The sequence below is a fragment of the Urocitellus parryii genome, chromosome 6 (assembly GCF_045843805.1).
Source record: "Urocitellus parryii isolate mUroPar1 chromosome 6, mUroPar1.hap1, whole genome shotgun sequence".
Lineage (NCBI taxonomy): Eukaryota > Metazoa > Chordata > Mammalia > Rodentia > Sciuridae > Urocitellus > Urocitellus parryii.
In genome coordinates, this window is record NC_135536.1 from 71799923 (window position 1) to 71815492 (window position 15570).

The 15570-nt window shown below is 42.2% G+C and overlaps 1 protein-coding gene across 4 annotated transcripts in view; it reads left to right on the top strand.

The window, feature by feature from the left end:
• The window catches only part of Rtn1 (reticulon 1), a 375661-nt gene that overhangs the window by 261285 nt on the left and 98806 nt on the right, over window positions 1-15570 (top strand). For 3 of the 4 annotated variants that reach the window (XM_077799488.1, XM_077799489.1, XM_077799491.1), the window contains 2 exons: window positions 3588-4358; window positions 12493-13242. The exons of the other annotated variant lie outside the window; for it this stretch is intronic. In XM_077799488.1, coding sequence (XP_077655614.1) covers window positions 3590-4358; window positions 12493-13242 — 1519 coding nt within the window. In that variant the 5' untranslated portion in view covers window positions 3588-3589. The remainder of the gene's footprint in view (window positions 1-3587; window positions 4359-12492; window positions 13243-15570) is intronic. 4 annotated transcript variants of the gene reach the window in all.

Here is a 15570-nt window from a genome sequence, read left to right on the forward strand (position 1 = left end):
GTCAGTGCTATGACCTGGGTACCCCCTCCAAAATTTATATGTTGAAATCTTCATCCTCAATGTAATTGTATTTGAAAGGGAGGACAATGGTGTGGTGATTAGGTCATAAGGTTTGTGCTTATATAAGAAAACATTCAGAGATCCCTCACTTCTTCCACCATGAGAGGTTACAGCAAAACCAGACAATGAATCTACCAGTACCTCAATCTTGGACTTCTCAGCCTCCAGAATAAATTTCTGTTGTTTATAAATTATCTAGTTTATGGTAATTTTGTTATAAGCAGCCCAAATGGATGAAGTAATTTCCTCATGGAGGAGGTGGCATTTAAAGATTATTATCTGTTTTTTCCTTTTCTTTTTATCTTTTGGGGGTACTGGGGATTGAACTCAGGGACACTTGACTGCTGAGCCTCATCCCCAGCCCTATTTTGTATTTTATTTAGAGATAGGGTCTCACTGGGTTACTTAGTGCCTCGCTTTTGCTGAGGCTGTCTTTGAACTTGGGATCCTCCTGCCTCAGTCTCCTGAGCTGCTGGGATTATAGGCAGGTGCCATTTTTAATGGCTTGAAGTTAAAGGGAGATTTGTATGTAGAGACTGGAAGGATGAAGTGTCAGAGAAGTGATGACCTGTTTATAACTGGAGCTTAATGTTTGAACTGGAGAGTGAAAAAAGGCTAGAAAATCTAGTCAAACAAATGTGAGACTGTGAAGGGCTTTGCATGCCTGGAGTGGAGAGTAAGTAAGAGGAGCAGGGGAGGCTGGCTGTAGGATGGTAGAATTCACACCGTCTCCAACACCAGGCTACAGAGTTGAAGGATTACCCAGTCAGACAGGGCAGAGTCCTAGTCTGGGTGCTGAACAAGAAACCTTTGTGTTGAGTAATAACTCTGGGGTCAGGAGACAATGGGCTGGAGGGATATTCAGCATGCCTGGTATAGGCGATAATGTCCAGGCAATAATGTGGTGGCCCCTGCAATGGAAGCTTTTGATGGAATGCAATGGGACAGTTTGATGATGACAGTGGAGCATTCCCTTCTCACTTACCACACCTCCAGACTAATAATACCGATGGACAAACTCCTTACTTGCAAATAATTGTGGCAGAGAATCTCAGGATGCAAATATCTACAGTGAAATATCTCAGATTAATTTCCCTGCCTCCATTGAGGTCTACCTGTAGGCTAAGTGATATAATGAAATAAATTTTAAGAATTCTATAGGGTAAAGGTGTGTGTACACTCATGGATTTAAATTTCATCACTTTTCTTTTTGTGGTCAATGATTGTTTGGGTAATATGGCCAATCATTGCTATTATTCCTTTTACAATTGATTTTGTTTGTTTGTTTGTTTGTTTTGAGGCAGTCTTTTTTTTGAGGAAGTGCTATTAGAAGCCTAGCTGAAATGAACAGATTTGAATTGGTCTGTTGTTTACAAATTTGTCCATTTGTTGAATGAAGTGAGTGTTATTAGAACTTGGGGGAACTTCTAACACGTCTTCTCACATAACTCTGATGTTCATGTTTAATTCTAAACTTCATAATTATTTTCTTAATTTTACAAATATTTACTGAGTATCTACTATGTGCCAGGACTTGCTCTATTTGCCAGGTTACATTAGTGAGCAAAATAGTCAAATATTCCTGTCTTTATGGAGCATACCTAGCAAGAAGGGAAAATTGATAAATAGTAGGTAAAAGAGTTCATTATACAACACATGAGAAGGAGATAAGTGATATAAGGAAAAAAAAAAGTAAAGAAGGGTAGAAGGGAACAGGATTCCCAGGGAGTAAGGAGTGCAAAGCAGGTTGTGATTTGAGGTACAGGATCTAATTCCTCTTCCTTAAGGAGGTGACATTGGAGCCAAGATTCAGAGATAAAGGAATTAGGTATTCGAGTATCTGGAGGAAGATAGTTCCAAGAAAGGAAAACAGCTAATGCCAAAATGCTGAGACAGAAGAGTGGAAGCAAGGGAAGAGGTTTTGTGTTATTCCATTACCCTTGGACCAAAAAAAAAAAAAAAAAAAGGCTTATTGCAATCAAAATGGAAGCTAGGGAAAGACAAAAGTTACATTTATTGTTCTTAATGCTAAAGCAAAATTACTTAGGGAAAAACAACTTTACAACTTTACAAACTTATTTAAGGAGGTGCAAAGCATTCCTGGAGATTTCCTGGCTTATAGGTTGGATTTGAATCCTGATTCCACCACTTACTGCCCAGGAGAGCTGAGTTCTTTAACCCTTTGTTTCTTAGCTTTCTCATCTTGAAGATGAAACTAACAATGTTGCCAGCTTTCAAGGATTGAGTCAATGAATGAATAGATGAGTCAAAATAAATGAAAAGCTTGAAATTACGACTGTTGTAGCAAGTACTCACATCTATTGGTCTTATTATGTTACTAATACTACTTTGATTATTTTTGTAGGAGTTGGTGCCTTAGTCCGGTTTATTCTCAAGTGTGTCTCAAGGGCTTTTATACTGTGGATCCTGTGTGTGCGTTGTATGTGTTTATGCATATGTGTAATGTGTTTATACACTGGTGTTCGGAGTGTGGAATCTAATTTACAAAATTGCTATAAATGATCACTAAATTGTTTTTAAAAAGAAGTAGGTAAAAATTCTACTGCTTACCACACAGTAAATCCTTAAAAAAAAAATGTTAGTTTTATTCTCTGGCAGAATTTTATGACAAAGAAGAACAATAGAGGGTAAACAATAGAGGGGTTTCTTTTTCTGTTCTATATATATATATATATAATTTTTTTTTTTTTGCTAAAATGATGGCAAGGTGAAAACATTCTCTACACTCAAACCTAGAAATTTGTTTTGCCTTTAGCACCACCGGTGGAAGGAAGGAATCCATAGTAGAGCATTTGATTTAACTGGAAAGGAAGTATTTGGTAGTAGAGGAGTGAAGAAAGAGGAAAACAAAATGAGGGAGGAACCCGAAGAAATAAGGAAATACAGCATTAAGGTGATAACAACTTTGGGGTGAGGCCCAGAACTAGGAGACCCCTGAGGACCTTAAAAAATAAAATGGATGGAGGCCATCCAAAAGGAGCAGAAGTCCCCGAGTGACAGGGCAGAGCCAAGGGTCTCCTGTGGCCTCTCCCAGCTCTTCAAGTCTCCAAGACTAGTCCTCAAGGAGAGAAGTGAGTACCCCCACAGCCTGGTGAAGCCCAAATCCTGAGTAGCCAACTACACTATTGTATTTCCAATTTATCTACATTTCCACCTCTACTTAAAGATCCATTAAGACTTTAGCTGGGAAGAGGGTTTATTTTTTGTTAAATTGTTACTGTGTGTTGAAGTAGTAGATGTTAAAAATCACTTTTCTAGTCCTTTGGAATCTGTTTCTGGACCTGGAAGCTTATATGAGTCATTGGGCTCTGCCCCTTAGAAAACACCAGAGATGTGGCCTATCAGGGAGACAAAGAAAATTAGTTTGCCGCCAGTGATCCAAGGGCACTTTCTTGAGAAGAATGGATGCTGTTCCTCTGTGAGGCAGGGCTGGCTGGGGGGTTAGGCAGGAGCGAGATCTGAACTCAGGTACCCCACTCACAGTCTGTTGCTGTTTTGATTGACAGGCATGGCTGCTGTCTCCAGTGCCCTGGATTGGTCCTCAACAACACGGCAAGATGGGGAAGGAGCATGTTACACGTCTCTGATTTCTGACATCTCTTACGCACCCCAGGAGGATTCTACGTATTTCACTGGAATTCTTCAGAAGGAAAATGGCCACATCTCCACTTCAGACAACCCTGAGGCGTTGGAGACTCCTGGCGCCTCCTTACCAGATGTGCCTGGGATGGAGTCTCGTGGCTTATTCAGTTCAGATTCTGGAATAGAAATGACGCCTGCAGAGTCCACTGAAGTGAACAAGATCCTAGTTGACCCCCTGGACCAGATGAAAGCGGAAGCCTATAAATACATGGACATAACCAGGCCAGAGGAGGGGAAAGGTCAGGAGCAGCATCTCCCCGAGTTAGAAGAAAAAGACTTGGATTTTAAGAACAAAGACACTGAAATCTCAACAAAACCAGAAGGGGTTCGTGGACCTGACAAACCAGCTCCTGTGGAGGGAAAAGTCATCAAGGACCACTTATTTGAAGAATCTACCTTTGCTCCATACATAGATGATTTCTCAGAGGGGCAGCACAGTGCTCCTTTGATCACTGCCCCAGTCAAAATCACGCTGACGGAGATCGAAACTCCTTTCGCAGCTGTTACTCAAGAGAACTCTCCCGAGAAGCAAGATATCTGTCTGAAGCCAAGTCCTGACACAGTCCCCACGGTCACTGTCTCAGAGCCTGAAGATGACAGCCCAGGATCTGTCACTCCTCCATCTTCTGGAACAGGTAAACGTGCTGAGCTTCCCTGTCTTGGGAAATCTCAGCATATGGAGATCTAAATTCCTAAAAAAAAAAAAAACTGACTAAGGAATGAAGAATTACATTCAAGATACTGGGCTACCTGGTCCCCTTAAATCTCATTTAGTTTAACTGATTTAATTAGCACGCAAATTTTTCCAGGCCTGTGTCCATTGTATAAAGTTGAGATCTGGGATTTTTCTTTCAGTCCTATCAGATTTTCTGGGTAAAATTCTTCTTTCTTCAATTGAGGGGATGGGTAAGGATGACACTGGAAACATCAATGTCCTCATGTGGCCCTAGTGTTCAGAGCAGAGAGCCGGGTGCTGCCTGCTTCTAGGTTACCATTCCTCCAGGACACCAGGGTCTCCTGAAGGCATCATGGGGAACGCTTCCTGGTTGGGCTTCCTCCCTCAGATACTTGGACGTGCCTGGCCCTAGCTCTAAGTCTGTACCATGATGGAGGAGGGCATAGTGGCTTCAGGATCTAACAAGGTTGTTACAGGTAATGAGAGGAAACCTGAACAAAGAGCATTTCTTCCCTCTCCTTCCATCTCACCTGAACTTTTAATTTCTTTAGTATATTGAAGTTCTGCTCAACAGTTTCTTTTCTTTTTTTTAAACTAAATAATATTATTTTGTTAGAACAAAAAGTTTAGAATTCACTAGGCTCTTGATCTTTTCAATTTGAACATTTTCCTACTCTGACTCAAAACAGGATATTAAACCACACACAGACTTGTTTTCTCAATCACAAAGGAGACCTCATGTGCCCAGGTGAAAGGCCAGGGTGGTAGCAGGAGCTTCCTCAGCCTGCCCTGTCCCACTCATCCCTTCTCTCTGTAACACCACTCAGCCTCGTCTAGCCTCTTGTATCTCTACGGCTCACCAGTGCCCATGAGGCATCAGGATGAAAGGACTCTGAGAGGTCCTTGAATCTTCCCATGCCTCTGGTGGCTGGTGTTCTAACAGTACCCAAAAGAACCTTGGTAAGCCTCTCAGGTGAAAAAGCTTCCAATGAAGCTCCAAATGGAACCACAGCCTCAAGGAGAGAAGTGAGTGCCGCCACAGCCTGGTGAAGCCCCAATCCAAGTATTAGAACAGAGTAGGCTTAATGAAAGGCCTTCCTCTCCTGTTTCCCTAAAAACTTCAGCATGCATCCCTCCTCTTTCCCAGTGTCACCTCAGACTTGTTCAACTATAAAGCTCCCGAGTCCCCTGTAACAACATCTCCTGCACCAAGTCTCTGACTTTCTAATTCATTTATTCACTCAGCAAACACTTTGTACACCTTTTCTTCTGGTCATGTATTCTAGGGGGCACAAGTGAAGAGGTAATTAAAAAATAAACAAACAAACAAAAAAACAAATAAAAAAAACCCCTTGTTTCCATCCTTAAGTGGGACAGACAACAAAGAAAAAAGTTCTGCTTTGGTATGATTTGTGTTCTGAGACAGGGAAACACAGAGGGCTGATGGACACTGGAGTCCAAAGCCTCCCTAGGTGAACTAAGACTGAGATTGGCTCTCAAAAGAGCAGGAGGAACCAAATAGGTGAAAGGGGGTAGGTTTTCCCAATCCAAGGAGATGCAAATACATGGAGGTGTGAGGGCATAGTGAATGAAACACAAGACGTTAATTGAGATTTGGATATTGGTGGCTCCAAGTGGATTAGATGTGACTCATCCCAGCCTTCAGCATGAGATAGGGACATACCTGGGACTCAAAGCCTCTTTGTACTCTTTCTGGCAATGCAAAGAAAACCCTTCTTCCATGATGTGAAGATACCTGATGCTCTCAAGATGTAAGCTATATAATCACATATGTTTTCAGAACTCTAGACTGTCTGTGGTCAGTCCTGAAGAACACTGGATGTTCCTCAGGAAGAGTGAAATGCCCCAGTGCATTTACATAGCACTTGCAAATCATGTAAAAATTATAGCTTACAAAGCAGGTGACAAAGGCTTGATATGGGGTCCATTGTTATTAGGGAATTTCAATATTTTTCTTTTTTTCAGTAGCCAAAGCTCACTGGAGTCTGGAGCAACTTCAAGGGAAAATAAAGACAGATTTGGCTTATGTGATCTTGAAGTTTCCTGGTCTTGGATTGCCCACCTGGGGTTAGGGCAATAGTTTTCTCTGTAGTTGCACCAAATATGCATTCTAAGCAAGATTTATTCAAGAAAGAGAAAGTCTCCTGACCCATGACACAGTTCTCTCCCATGTTCAACTCCTCTTTCCATACACATCCCCCATCAAAATATCCAAGTCAAATAACAATAGATAAAAATGGTATTACAGGAATGATGGGAGGACCAGCTTATTACTGAGGTCTCTCTCCTTGTTCTTTTTATTACAAGAGATTATAGTACTCACTAATCTTCTTCTTGTGAACCCTGGCATCGTGGGACTCTGCCCATGGATAATGGGAAGATAAGACACCTCCTGGGTCTCGGATTGCTTTACCATTTCTAGTGCTCCCAGAAGAGATACCAAGAATTACATATAATCCTATGTAGAAATTGAGGGAAAGAGAAGCATTCTATGCAAAAGGAGTTCAGTTTATCAATACTTACTAAGTAAGGAAATCATTAAATCTGGAAAATAATTGGAAAAGAATTCTAATGTTGAATAGTTTTAGCTGTAGACTCTGACATTTAAGCAAGGAGTCTAATATATTTCCCTGAATTCCAATAGATGATTCCATTTTGTAACACTCTCCAGCATATTTAAATATTTCCATTTTGTTAAATAATATACCCTGAGGTGGAAAACAGATACTAGAAGTTTCTTTTCAGCAAAGGACAGTCATTAAAAAAAATTTGAAGCATTTTAGAAAAATGTAGTAAATGTGATGCACCAGACCACTGATATGTCAACCTCACATTGTTTCCACCACAAAAACAAGCTCAGTATGGCAGTCCTGAGTCTTGAGTGTTGCTTGATGTGCTAGATTCAGAAAGCACAATAATAAAAAATAAGCAGTCAAAAGTAAATTTGTCACTGTGTCCTATTCAATGGATTAGATAAATGCACGGAGATATGAGCCAGCTGAGAAACTAAAAGTTGGAAATAATTAATAAGAAATAAAAGAAATAAGACATGAAAAATAGTTTATAGCAGGGGCCTGGTGGGCAGATTGGACCTGATGGGTCTGTTCTTGAACCAAGGAAAAAAGGCCTGCAAATTCTTTATTTAAGGGGAAGACATCAAAGGACCTATTGTCAGGAAGTGTTCTTCAAGGTAAACAAAGTCAGTAGGAACAGGATAATTAGGGCTTATCTATTTGCGAAATATCTTTTTCATGCTTAGGACAGCTGGTGTCTCAAGGCTGTTGAGTACGCCCATATTTCTATCACCCCAGAGCAGCAGACATCTGAATTCAAAGCTATCAAACCCATAAATCCCACGCCATGCATGGAATCTGCCCCATCAACAGCAGCCACCTGCAATGGGCATGTCTTTCAGCACTCTTGTACTGAAAGAAACCCAAAAGGGCAATCTAGCTATCTGAGGCTATGCAGTTCAAAGCAATGATTCATTAGTCGCTTCAGACATGAATTAATTCAAACTCTTTCAAAACTACTGTTGCTATTTCCCTACATAAATGAGGTCTATAATTCTACCACCCCTTTTGAAAAATCCATTCTTTTTTCAAAAAATACTTATTGACTGACTTCTATGTGTCAGAAATGTGCTAGGCACCAGAGTCATTGCAAATAAGATGTATAAGATCCCTGCCCTTGTGGATCTTACCAGCTAGTCAGAGGAGATAGACAATAAAAATCAAACTTGTCATAGAGTAATTTCACAAAGTGTGAGTATTTGTAAAGAGTGATAGAGGGTTGGGAGTAAGAAGGGTCAGGAATGGCCTGACCCTTCTGAGGAAGGGATCTGAATGAGATCTGAGATCTGAATGAGAATAAGGAGCCCGCAATTCAAAGACAGGGGCTCAGAGGTAGAGAGAACAGCCAATGTGCAGACCTGAGGCTGTGTTATCTAAGAGTTGAAATAAGGCCATGGTGTAAAGGAGCAAGGGAGAACACAACTGTTCTGTGGCACAGAATATGGTTGGAGAGCGAGGCAGAGTCCAGACTATAGATATGGAATTTGAGCTTCTTTTCAAATATGATGGGAAAACATTGGAGAGCTTTAAGCTGGGAAGTGGCATCATTATTCATCCATTCATCTATTCATTGAGCAAATATTTGTCCACCATTTACTTTATCCATTTCTGCTAAGGATACAGTGGTGACTGACAACAAAGTCCCCCTTGCGTGGAGCTAGCATCCCGGTTAAGAAGACAAACACACAAATAAAGATTTCATTTAACATCAGGCAGTTACAATGGTCATGCAATAGAGTAACAGCGGGTAAAGGATAGGAGAGAGAGTGGTGGGGTGCTGAGGAAAGGCTTCTCCAAGCTGGTGGCTCTGAGCAGAGACCTGAATGGAGTGATGGATTAGGCCACACAGATATCTGAGGTAAAGGTGGCAGGCTGTAGGAATGGTCAGTGCACAGGTCCTGTCCTGAGGATGTCCAGGGTGGCCAGAATGGGGGGAATGGCAGTAGGTTCAGATCAGGGTTTTCAAATGATCCCTCTGGATGTTGAGATAAGCTTGGGACAAAGGGAGGACCTAAATGACAGCATCATTCACAGTCGGTCACTAGCCTTTGCCTTTGTTTTTCTTCCTTGGCATTATGATTATCAGCAGCAACACATCACCCTAGAGAGGGTAATTCTAACCTTCCCAGTTTTCATACTCTATTTGATTCTTTTAATTGGCAGTTTCTACTTTTGCTGTGACAGTCTTCATACATAACAACCAAAATCTTAACTGGAGGTCCAAAAGGCTTTAAGTAGAGATAGAAATATTTCTACTTTGTTCTAAAAATTTCTCTGATTCCTCCTAGCATTTTAAAAAGTACTTTTAGTTTGTATTTAGAAGGACCAACCCAGTGGCTCACACCTATAATCCCAGAAGCTTGGGAGGGAGGCAGGAGGATTTCAAGTTCAAAGCCCATCTCAGCAATTTAGCAAGGCCCTTAGCAACTTAGCAAGACCCTGTCTCAAAATAAAAAATAAACAGGGCTGAGGATGTGGCTCAGTCATTAAGTGCCCCTGGGTTCAATTTCAGGTACCAGGGGGGGAAAAAAATGAAGGGCAATGTCAATAAGAGTTCTTGGCTCCCTTTTGACTCATAATAAGGACAGATTGCCTTTAAGGTCACAGGGCTTGAATTTTCTTCCCCTTTCATCCTGGGTCATCCACACTTATTAGGTTGTCATAATGTCTGTCCTCAGCTCTTATAGTAGCATCCTTTTGATGGGTTCTCTTCCCTCTACTGATTTAATTTATTCTAACTCTACTGATTTAGTTTATTCCTTAGTTTATTCTAACTCTTCCAGGACCCACTAATGCCTATCTGATAAAGTATTTGATACCAAAAGCTTGGTCTTTGTCCCCAGTGCTGATGTAATAATCAGGACAAGGTTTTGAGAAAAAGGAAAAAGTTTTATTGCTTTATTAGCAAATGAGAAAGGCAGTGGAGTCTAGTCTCAGAGGCTGTGATTCTAGTTTCCAGGGAGAGCAAGGGCTTATAAAAGGGGGGATACAAGGCCTGTTTTCCAAGTAACATTTTCATGAAGTATCGTTAAGTAGATAAAGTAAATGTTACAGTTGTCAGACAGTCTCCAGGTCTGGAGGTTCTTTACTGTTGTGGGCAGTGAGCTGAAGAAGAGATAACTTGCCTTAGGACAGGGAGAATGTTGATTTTACTTCCCCCACAGTTTGGGAGGGACAGAGGGAGAAGAGGGAGGAAAGAGAATATCAGTTTTGAAATAAGCTATCAGTGGTTAAGCAGCAAGATTTATATTTAAAGCATGAAGTGGACCTCCTGTTGCCTACCCACTGACTTTTTAAACTAAAAGTTTCCAGGGCCTTCTATGACCAGGGGTCTGTTCACCTTTTCAGTCACATCATCTGGTATCCTTTCCTCAATACCCCAGTTAAACTTTTGAAACAGCCATTCTTTGAACATACCCCTTACATATCCATATCCCTCTTTGCTCCAGAGCTCCCGCTTCTTGGACAATCTCTGCTTTTCAAGTCTGGATTTGTATCTGAAGACAGTTCAAATACAACTCCCTCAATTACCTCCTCTCCATTCCTCTGGATTTTTTGTGCCAATCAGGTCATTCTGTCCTGTTTCTTCTTGTTCTGTAGGAGAGCGAGAGAGAAAGATGTGAGTAGTGATAGTAATTCAGAATGGTGGGAACAGGGAAATCCCCTTGGATGGAGTGAGTTGGGAAGGCTGTTGTTTAAAACCTGGGAAGAGAATAATGAATTGCTCACAAAGACAGCTGATGTAAGTCACTTAATAAAATAAATCATATAATTTCTCCACCCCAAACCATCCAATTACTTCTTTTTTTAACCCAGAATAAAAGCCCTATGAGATCTAACACTACCCTCCATGACTCTGACCTCTTATTCTATTACCCCCTCATTCAATTCCCCCAGACATAACAGCCTTTTTTTTTCAATATCTAGAAATCACTGCAGCTCCCACCTCCAGGCCTTTGCAGTGTCTGCACTCTCCTCTTGGCATACTTTTTTTTTCTGGATATTTTCATGAGTCACTCTTTCACCTTCTTCATGTGTTAAAGATAGTTTCATTTCTTAATAAGGCCTATTCTGACCTTCCTTTTTAAAATTGTAAACTCATCCCACAGTCCTGATTCCTTTACTCCTGATTCCTTTACTCTACTCTCCCTTTCCCCACAGCACTAACCATCTAACATTTCATATATGTATATATATATATATATATATATATATATATATATATGTATATATATGCATTATGTGACTAGAATAGAAGTAGTTATCTGTCTCATTCTTTAATACACCCCAAATGCCTAGAAGAGGACCTAACAAAGCATAGATTCTCCATCAATAATAGATAAGAGAAGGATGCATAAGGTCAATTCTACTTTTGAAAGAATTAGAAACATCTAAAATGATGTATCCATTGGGATTTCCCCACAATCCTAAAGCAATGGTGGTCTAGCTGTAGATAATCTACTCCCCACACCCCCCAGTGACCTCAACACTTTGAAGAACATTTTGAACAACTAATCATGAAAGAACCAGGGACCACTGTCTAAAGAATTCTGAAATAAGGCCTTTTTAGTGGCAGGGGAAAAAACCAAGCTCCTGGACACTGTTGTCATGGTGATCCCAGGTCAACTCATCCAAGGGACAGAGAGCTCAGCGAGATTGCCAGTGTAGCCTTCATGCCATCTGGATAAACATCAGGCAGAAGGCAGGCATTCACCCAGGAGACAGGGTAACTCTAAGATTTTGTTCTTCTCAAGAGAAGGTGAAAAGAGGTGAAGAACAGCAGAGGGCTGCCGCTGTGGGAAGCTCTGCAGGAGGGGGCAGATTATGGAATGGATTGATGCTTGATGGAATGGAAAAAACACTCTCTCTTTCTTGCTTCATCTACTAATACTTGCTATTAAAAAGGAGTAAAAACATTGATTCTTAAGAAAAATGTAAAGCTTAGAAGTCAAGTTCTATCCAAGGCTCCATAATACCTATCTTTGTCTTATAAAACAAGAAAACATGAATAGCCATGGGCATGGAATAATGGATGATTTTTAGATTTGTTCATATCCAGGGGCCCAATTAGAGATATACATACACATCAGATGATCTGATGAAACGTGTGAAGTTTAAAAATCTCCTGAGTCAGAAATGAAAAAGAAAAAAAGACTTGTAAAATCTTTGCTTCATTGAAACCAACAAACCAAAAACCAACCAAGGTTCTGTTCCTAAGAAATTGCTGGGCCATCTTTTAAAAAGTCTAAATTAAGATGGATAGGAATATAAAACATTGATTAATTGGGTCACAACAGTAATTAGCCAAAAGTTCAGGTGGTCTGTCTTTCCAGCATAACCCTGGAAACAGACTATTTTTGTGCTAATGAGATATGTGTTTCTCAAGCAACAACAAAACATATCCTCTAATGAAATTTTGTTTTATTTTTTTCTCTTTCTGTCCATCTGTCTGTCCGTGTGTGCGCCTCTCTGGCTCTTCTTCATTCTGTGGGATGACAGAACCATCTGCTGCGGAGTCCCAGGGAAAATGCAGCATCTCGGAAGATGAGCTGATTACTGCCATTAAAGAAGCAAAAGGGTTATCCTATGAAACCACCGAGAGTCCACGGCCGGTTGGCCAGGTGGCCGACAGACCCGAGGCCAAGGCCAGGTCCGGGTTGCCAACCATCCCCAGTCCCCTGGACCATGAGGCTAGCAGTGCAGAATCCGGGGACTCGGAAATTGAGCTGGTGTCTGAGGATCCGATGGCTTCTGAGGATGCGCTGCCCTCGGGCTACGTGACCTTCGGCCCTGTGGGTGGCCCGCCGCCTTCACCTGCCTCCCCGTCCATCCAGTATAGCATCCTGAGAGAGGAGCGAGAGGCCGAGCTGGACAGCGAGCTCATCATCGAGTCCTGTGACGCCTCCTCGGCCTCGGAGGAGAGCCCTAAACGGGAGCAGGACTCGCCCCCAATGAAGCCCAGCGCCCTGGACGCCATCAGGGAGGAGACTGGCGCCCGGGCGGAGGAGCGCGCGCCCAGCCGGCGGGGCCTGGTGGAGCAGGGCCCCTTCACGTACCCCTCGGCTGTCCCCCAGCCCGGCCCTGAGCTGCCCTCTGGAGACCGAGCCCCAGCCCCCGAGGGGTCCCCATTGCAGCGAAAACCTGGGGAAGAAGCAACGATGTCCAACCAATGTCCGTCGGCCACAGAGGGCCCTGGACCGCGAGGCCCTGACACCATGCCCCCTTTGCCATTTCTCAATAAGCAGAAAGGTAAAGTGACAGCTATTCTGATGGGAGCAGGCTTGTCTGGTTTGTGTTCTCCCCCTGGGTGCTCTTTGAAGGATCCATCAGGGAGGCGGGAGGTGGTCTGGTTCGTCCCTGTGGTCATCATCATGCTGGTCAGACAATAGACTGGAGAACAATTCCCTTTTGGGGAAGGAAGGAGAGAATTCAGATTTGCAGCTGGGACAGACCATGGTGTCAAAGCCACGTGCTCCCAGCATCACTGGCCGAGTGAACCCAAGCACTCCGAATAATGAGCAATTTTGTGTACACTCCAGGAGGTCTTGAATGGAGTGAATGTGCCTTCCCTTTCATTCCAGGGCTGAGTTTTCCAGTCTCTTGGAAAGGGATGCTTTTCTTGTTATTGTCCTAGCTCCTGTTTAGTTTCTGGCCTCTTCTGTGATGTGGGCTAGCTTTGTCCCTCCATATTCAAACCCACCAGTAGTAGGGACCAGCCAAAGGTATTTCTTAAACAGACCAAGAGGAGCTCAGCTCCATTTTTTTCTCTTACCTAAGGAGCAAGATATTTGGATCTTAATACAGGTTTTGTCCTAGATAATCAGGAAAGAGAGGGAGCAGTGGGTTCCAGAATTTCTCCTGACCCCGAATAAGACCTAAAGTGGTTTTAATTTGGTCATTGTGTTCTCTGAGAACTCCTGAATATCTTCAAATAAAGTTAAAGTGGAAATTTTGTATTTACCAAGCATATATACACAGAGGAAGTTCTTTCCCCTGCCACTAACTCATCCAACACACCTGAGTGCAGTTGTATCCCAGTATTCAGGAATCAAAGAGTCACATGAACAAATGAGGCTCTGCTGATTTTGTTTTTGTTAATGCACTGCACTGCACTGTTCTATCCCAGATAGAACTTCAAACACACCCTAAAAGTACAACTTCACTGCAGGTCCCCCGCAACCATCTCTTCTACTGTTTCTTTGGAAGTATTTAGCATTTGGGGAATAAATGTATACTCACAGGAAGGGTATACTCTCCTTCCTGTGTCTCTACTACCTTCAGTGATTAGCAATTTAAAGTGCTTCGTATCAATTTGGAGGGCACAATCTTTCTCATTATAGAGTTGGAAGCTACCATCTATATTCTTTAATATGGACACATTAGAATGTGGTAATGTAAAGGAATGAAACAAAAAAATAACTTGCTATTTGGTTGCTGATGGCTTAGTCAAGGGCATCGTGATGGAGCAGTGGTGATGAGGTGACATGATTGACTTTTAATTTCCTAAATTCTCCTAGGTGTTTAAAGTGTATTTAGTGTATACAGTAGGGAGGATATTAGATGACAAATTTAACAGTAGAAATGTGTATTTGCTAGTTGAATATTAAAATCATTTGGATCCTTTTGCCACCACTCTGTGGTGGGGAAGAACTCTGCAGTTTTCAGGGAGCCACAAGCAAGAACATTAGCAAGAACAACCTTCAGTCTCCTGGGACTGGAACTGTTGAACTTGTGGCATGGTGGGTGTGTGTTCATATCACTATACAGTGACAGGCCTGCATCTCCATTTTCTCCCCTAATGTTCCTGAAATAATCACCATGCACCCAGTGCTGTTCAAATATGTATATTCTCAAAGGCAAATAAGTCTGAAGAGCAAAGGGAATTTTGCAGTTACATTTCCCTCCCTAGTAAATTTGGAGGGATGAGTACAACAGCTGGGACTGACTGTCCAGACATCTGATGAAGAGCTGAGGGAATGGAAAAGCTGCAGCTGTGAATGAAAGGGCTTCACAGAATCTTTTATGGCCAATCCAGTGCCATTCAAATCTCTGTGCAATTTTCCCCGTATGGCTTGGACCCTTCCCTGCTAAGATTCAAAGTTAGGAGAGAGTAGCAGTCTTTTCAAAAGACTAAAGCATGCCAGGTAAGTAACCTCTGCTCTCCTGTGCACCAAGGGGTCCTTTGAAATCTAGTCTCCTACAGAAACTCACTGCTCAGCTGCACTATCTATGAAAAGACTCTAAAAGGCCATTCTAGAACAGCTAAGCACCAGAGGCCCTGGACAGATGAGTCAGTGCCTTTAGCAGGTTATTTGAGCCCTGAGGTTCCTTCTGGTCTCACTTGCTCCATCTCAGCAGGTAAAGAAGAGTGAGTGCTACCCAGCCTTCCCCAGGCTGTTCTTAATCACTGTCACTAGGCAGGAGTGTGTTCCTGCCAGGTTCGACTATCCTCAGCAGTGAGGTCAGGTCAACCTTTGGATTTCCTGCTCTTGTCCACTGAAGTGTCTGGCAATCTCAGTGCATTCAAGTTTATACATTTACCAAGAATACTTACCAGTTCCCCTGTCTTAGGAGCTA